Source organism: Mixophyes fleayi, chromosome 12 (genome assembly GCF_038048845.1).
Source record: "Mixophyes fleayi isolate aMixFle1 chromosome 12, aMixFle1.hap1, whole genome shotgun sequence".
Lineage (NCBI taxonomy): Eukaryota > Metazoa > Chordata > Amphibia > Anura > Limnodynastidae > Mixophyes > Mixophyes fleayi.
Genome location: NC_134413.1, coordinates 43,002,077 through 43,008,971, shown reverse-complemented (window position 1 = coordinate 43,008,971; position 6,895 = coordinate 43,002,077). Strand labels below are relative to the sequence as shown.

Below are 6,895 nucleotides of genomic sequence, written 5' to 3'. Positions count from 1 at the left end.
ACGCAGGCGCAGAATGTAAAAGCAAATTTTACTCAAATAAAGCAGACATATGTTCAACTCTACATGAGCCCTCTACAGCCCTCTTGTGTCCTTTTTAGAATGTAATAAGAAAGAGGTATAGCTGATGAATAGCCAATATTTCAACTCCCACCTTTCAAGCAGATATATCAAGCACATCCAAATTATTCTGCATCGATAGCCAAATAAACAGGAGAATATTTACTAAAAGAATTCCCTTTCCCCCTTATTTCAGTTGGTAGCATAACATACGCAAGACATATCCTTCATCCTGTGCGAGATTTAGTACCAAAAAGATGTACTATTTAGCCTAGAAAAAAAAACATACCTTATTAATCATGACTTTAAATAAAAAACCTTTCTCCTGTAGTGGTATAATGTCTACAGACGAAGCAGAATGTATTGCTGTTAACCTAGTAGGTTGGCAAAGATCTGCATGTAAACCATCAGATCTGGTGCACTATTCACTGCAATAAACTTTGCTTCCTCTATAAATGAACTGGAACAAATAGAACCACCCACAATTAGAGAATAAGAAAAAAAACGCATGCCCCAACAATTAGATAATCCCTGATCAGGATGGTGTTAATGTGTGAAAGAAAAGATGCCAAAACTGCAAACAAATCCAAAATGTAAAGTTTATTATGAAAATGGTACCTGCCGGATGAATCAAAAAATTAATTTACATAAAAGACAGCATGTATGGTGTGTAAGCAGGCCTAGAAAAGTATAAAAAAGAACCTTGTTTAAAAAAATGAAATTATGTACAGATTTTTTTTTTGCTTGTTTTTTTTTATTTTTTTCTCTGCACCTTATTAATTTGATGGTTAATGGAAAAATAATGTTTTTCTTATTTTTTTTTTACAAGAGATGAGGCACGTTGAGTTAAAACTGAGTTAGTTTTCAAAACACAATAAAACGTACCCATAACTTTCGCATTTTTTAAACGTTTTAATATATATTTTTAAACGTTTAAGTTGGTAACACTGCTGGGATTACAGGTACAATTCTGTCTATTTCCTATTAACCCTCCCTTGTTAATTTTGAATAATTAACCAAAGTGGCACCAACCTCTTAAAGTTTTCATATTAATTTACAAGAAATAGTTAAAAACACAGACACAGTCGTCACAAATAAAAATGACTTTCTTGTCATTTTTGCAAATTGTCAGACAATTTATTTTCAAAGCAGCTGTTAAATTTGCTCATTTGAAATAACCAGAAATCTTCAATAGTTTATTATTATTAATAATATTATTTTTTTAATCTTTTGACACAACACAAACACTTATTAAAAAAATATTTAAAAAAAGGAAAGGAATTAAAACAAACAGAAAACAAGGATGGAAGACAAAGGGTAAAACATAAAACTTTGAAGTGAGATTTCAGTGTTTTGTACCACCAAGTATGTGCAGGGAGTCATCATTTTGACCCATTCTATCTGTAGAAAATTCTAGATTAGCATTTTCTGGCTCCAGATTAATAGCCATTCTTCTGACAGAGGACCAAGGTCAGTGTCATGTTAACCCCTTCCCTGAAGGAAGACATGAAAGGCCATAGCAGAGGAGGCTTAAAGGTTGTAATTTGTGTATAATGCAGTAAGAGTCCACACGGTATGAGCTGTTATAATTTTGGACTCCAAAACAGCATGTTCCATATTAACTCACTCACATCTATTGCTGGATTGTGGCAAGTCATCCCAATTGTTTAAGGAAGCATGCCTGGATTCAGATTATACTCCAGCTCAATGGAGAGCTGTAATGGAGACAAACTGGCATTGATTGCAATTACCAGGGCAAATCTAATGACTTTAAGAACTCTGCAAGAGGCAGAGATGTGCCTGCATGGACTGCTGACAATTGCAAAGAAAGTCTGATTGGACTCGATAAAGTATGATACTTTTTTATGTCTCTATCACCAATAATGAGCCTCCTCTAGATAGTACAGTAGGCTACTGATATTACAGATCAACATCTCTACAGCTCCAGCTAATCCGATGAGGCTGAAGAGATGCCCATCTCCATGTGGGAAAGACGAGAGAGCTAACCTTCCCTCCCCTGCACAAAACATGTAGGCGGCTTTCTGAAAATGTTTTCTTGCTTGGTTATGCGGGAAAGACAGACACGGGACAGAGGTAAAAATTACAGAACAGTCATTAAGACAGAGTACTGAAATTTCACAACAGTAAAAGCGATAGCAAAAATTAAAACAAAAAAAGAGCAAAGTTACCCATAGGGTGTACCAACAGTGAAAGCAGCGTTGCCACTATACAAACATCCACGAGCCCCCAGGTACCACTGATTCACTGACACACAGGGAGTAAAGAACGTGACAGACCCAGACTACAGTTTTAAAAGCACAGAGAAGACAACAGATATAAACAATCACATTAGCTTAGAATATACTGCATATTGTAACACACGTTGAAATCGGAATGAGACAGCTAAAAGACACTCGGAAATGGTTCTTTTTTTTTTTTTTTTAAATCTCTTTAGATCTGTCTTTTTTTTTTTTTTTTAATACACGAAGCAACACATTACAAAGTCTCACACCTGGTAATAGATGTTTCACGGATAAGCTGCCAAACAGACTGGAAGTAGGAAATAAAAACCCATTATTCCATGAAACGTCACACTTTTGGTTTCTGAATGACTCAGATTTTTTTTCCCTTCTTATTCATGATAACTGAAACAAAAGCCTGTATCTGTACTTGCTTTGTTATTAACATCTTTTTATTTTATCCTGATATCCCCCCTTGCCCCTTTTTATCATTTTGGGAGAGACTTTCTTACTGAGAGTAACATAAAAAAACAATAATATTTGTTAGTCATTTGCCAGAATTTTAAACTGGGCTTTAAACCCGTCAAAGTGCATTAGACGGAGAGTAGAAATGCTATATAAACCTATGACTAAAAAAATATGGAGGTTAAGATGATTTCTAAGTCTTATCTTTTTAATCCACTTACTGTAAAGTATAACAGATAAACACAATGCTGGTGAGGACACGCAACACGTAACAGCAAAAACATGACGGGTCAGTAAAGTGTTTTGTGCAATAAAAATAATCCACAAAGTAAACCATTGTTTACATATCATTCCGCCACTATTGTTATTTTGCTTGGGCAAATAACCTTGCTTATAAAGTTATAGAGATCGGTTGAAGCACCAAAATGGCTGATCATCTCAGTGGCCTACAAGTACCATGTTCCAAGCCTCTCTGACAGCAAAAATGGTTATATTGTGTTTGAACCAAAATAAATTCCCTGTCCCCAATCTGAGAAAGGGTTATTAGCATATTTGATGTATTAGGAAAGGGTTTTTATTTTCCTAGAGTTAGTTCGAGGTGAGAGATTAATACTATAGAATTTAATCAGAAAATTTGAAAAAAATGTTCACATTTTTCTGACGAAATGCTCACCATGACTTTCTAATGGAACATTATTAATTCATCCAATTATACAATATGCCCCACAACTCCTTCACCAGCAACTACTCAAACATTGAGTGCTCTTGACAACCCAACTCCTAAATGCTACTCACAGCTCCTCCACCTACTGCTCCCCACAACCCAACTATGTACTCCTCATAACCAGAGAAGGCAACGAAGGCATCAAACTTATATTTACGTTTGATCCTTCAGAACTCCTTCAGAACTCTGATCAGGCAGCAGAAAGGAAGCTCTTGTGTTAGATGTTAAACATCTGCCTTACAATTTCTTCTCATTTACTAAGGAAGTTTTGTGGATTAAAATGTAGCTACCGTAAATGGTAAATGTTATATGTTTGGAATAACAGAAAATGGCAGTAATTACTTTCTATACAGGGTGCCATTATTTTGCTATCTTTGTGAGTTGAGTCTCGCTGACAACGAATAGATTTGGTAGGGTAAGTGATGACTATATATTAAAAAGAAACCAATTAATCTAAATTTGGAGGATTTTTTGGGACATTGAATTTTGTAGTCGTACATTTAACCTTACAGCCCTCATACATAGAATTTGCAACATCATTTAGATGAGCAGCAATTCTGCAATAAGGGAGGGTAAAATCTTTGCTCCACAAGCTGTTGCTGAAACTCTTATCACAGATGCTTCAGTAACAGCTGGAGGGCTCAACCCCAGTCTAGATCCTGTGGATAGCAGTATTTTCACCCAGTATAATTTTTTTTTAAAGTGACAGTAGCCACCTGATGAAAGGTTTACTATAGTGGGTGTGGTGTGGACATCTCTCTTTCCTGCATGTGACATGTGTGTGACACAATATCTTAATTATATACACACATACATTCCCCTTGAAAAGACAAGGCATCTTGGTACATCAATACACAGCTGTCAAGGTGACTGTTTGAACCCCCCCCTTTAACAATGTGGGGGTTAATGCAAGGCTGATTACACTTCCAGGATCCAGTAGTGCAAGCCAGGCTAACTCTTTCCCTGCCACAGCAGCATGCATAGCATTGCGCCTCTGGCAATTAAAGAGATAATGGCTCTAAGCTCTAGCAGCAGAGAGGGTAAGGTCCCAACATTATGTAAAATAAATACTACAAATAATGTGAGCAATGTCTCAGTATTTTGGCAGTGACGGGGTGAGTAGTTAGAGAAGCCCATAAAGGGTTCTGAGGTCAAAAAGAGGGGAATCAAGGTGTGAGTCAAAGTGCTGGAAAATTTTAGGATGTAAAGGATCAGAACGCAGCCATTGCAACCTCCTCTAAGTAAAGAAGCAACGGGCACAGTGCGAGCGGTCCTCAGGAAAGGCATCTGCCAACTAAACCAAAGCCGCAGAAAGGGGGAAAATGGAGGAGCAAAGATTTTGTGCAGCCCTGCTATTAGTATGAGGTTCGGAAGACGGGGCTACTGGTCCCAGAACGTTTTGAAGGAGGGTATTAACATATAGGACTGAGGAACACCTCCTCTTGCGGCTTTGGATTAGGGAGCAGTGGAGGAGACATGGGGTGGCCAAGTTTAGCTGCCCCTAACACCAGTACATAGCCAACTACATTCTGCATTTTTTTTATTTCATCTTTCTCTACTCTCTGCAGTCTGTTCTTTTTTTTCTCCTCCTTCTCTCTGTATTTCATTAATTTTTCTCCTTGTTTCCTCAGTCCTCTTTACGTTCTAGAGTCTGTGCTGCATGGATGCCATTGCTGTACACTGGGAAAGGAAGGGAGGAGAAAATTCCCTCAGCTGTTGTGAAGACACTGGCAGCAGGCACCTGGGTAAGACCAGCGCCAGTCACCGCTCCTCCAAATGGGCCCGACATGTTTAATCGGTGTACATGGTGGTACAGCATCTCCATAGGGGTTTTGGGGTCCAAACCAAAACCAGGGCCATTTACATCCACAAAGTTCACAGGGTGGGCATTAGGGAGCAGGTTCCCCTGCATGGCGAGTGTCACCTCAGCTGGGGCATAGCGAATGGTGCCTGTAGTGTACACCCTCTGTCCACTACTTCCTGTGGCTGCAAGAGTTCCTGCCACACGATGTACAAGAGGAAGGACCACATTGCCTGCCTGAAGCCTCTGTAGTGCTTCTAGCTCTCCTGCGTACAGAAGGGAATTTGATGGGCCACCTGTCTGGGGAGGTTTTTCTCGGGGAGAGGCAGAGAGTGGAGGTGAAAGTGGGTCTGAGTTGACCGGACCCAAGCCCCCTGAGGATCCAGAGTATTGGGCTTTGCTGCGCCCAGCTCCCTCAGCCCCGCCTGGGGGTGTGAGAACAGAGTCTGGTATGGAAACATGGAGGGCAGGAGGGGCAGCAGCAGAGGAGGATGGGGAAGGGGAGAAGTGCTCACCTCCTGCAGGAGGCTTTGTCATACTATAAGGGGATTCATTGCGTGAGATCTCTCGATTAGGTGGGAAGTTCCAAATACTGCTGTCATTATCAAAGTTGATAGGCTCTGCCATTTCTGTCTTGATCTTTAGCACAGATGAAGAACAGCTTCCTGTTGGGGGAGGAGTGGTAGGGAGCAGTCTTGGAGGATCCCCCAATGTACCCTCTATCCCACTGGGACTGGATCCCCCAGAGAGACGCCTCCTGCGTCCACCACATGGTCCTAACCCTTTTCTCCTCCTTCTTTTCCTCCGCTGGTGTCTGCCTAGAACCCCAGTGACACAGATTCCCCTCTCTTCTTCTTCCTCCTCCTCCCCACTCTCAGAGTCTTTAACGCTGTCAGAGCTCAGGGACTCGGGTCCACGCATATCCGTCTCACTCTCTGTATAGCGTTCTACTTTAATGTGCATAGGGCCAAGTGCTCCCAGAGCACTAATACCCCCTAACGCACTCAACCCTCCTGGATCCAACTCCTCTTCTGCCTTCCTAACCTCGCAGTCTTCACTTTCTTCACTCTCTTCACTGCAGGCATCACTTGAGCTGTTGGCCTCTTCATCACAGTTCATCTCTGGGTCAGAATGAGGCCCAGGCTGCTTACGGTCTGGCTCTGGATCCTCACTTTGCTCTGAAAGGTTCCCTTTGCCATCTGACTTCGGATTATCATTATCCTCTGTAGGGATTAAAAATCATAACATTATTATTTTGCACTAATTTCGTGATAAATTCATGCTTCAGATACAAATAAAAAACAGACAATTTTTGTTAACATTGTTATCCCTTTTGGTTGCAGTTCTACATAAATATGCAAGATACACGTAAATAAACCCTGGTGTAATTGTCTTCAGAGGTCATATAATGAATTGCTTGTAGTTCACCTGTGTACAATTAAAGCCTTTAAATTGATTTTGAAATAAAACACCTGTCTGTAAGAGGTCCCAAGGTTGGTTTCGTGCAATTCCAAACAAGACCTTCATCATTAAGATCAAAGCATATGTCAAGCAAAACCAAGCAAAGGTAATTGAAAAGCGCCAATCAGGGGAAGGTTATAAGCATAT

At 40.2% G+C, this 6,895-nt stretch overlaps 1 protein-coding gene across 6 annotated transcripts in view; it reads right to left on the bottom strand.

Annotated features, from left to right (window-relative positions):
• Positions 1-640: 640 nt before the first annotated feature.
• Positions 641-6,895, bottom strand: part of NPAS3 (neuronal PAS domain protein 3) — a 344,422-nt gene continuing 338,167 nt past the window's right edge. For all 6 annotated transcript variants that reach the window (XM_075192988.1, XM_075192989.1, XM_075192990.1 and 3 more), the window contains one exon: positions 641-6,510. In XM_075192988.1, coding sequence (XP_075049089.1) covers positions 5,114-6,510 — 1,397 coding nt within the window. In that variant the 3' untranslated portion in view covers positions 641-5,113. The remainder of the gene's footprint in view (positions 6,511-6,895) is intronic.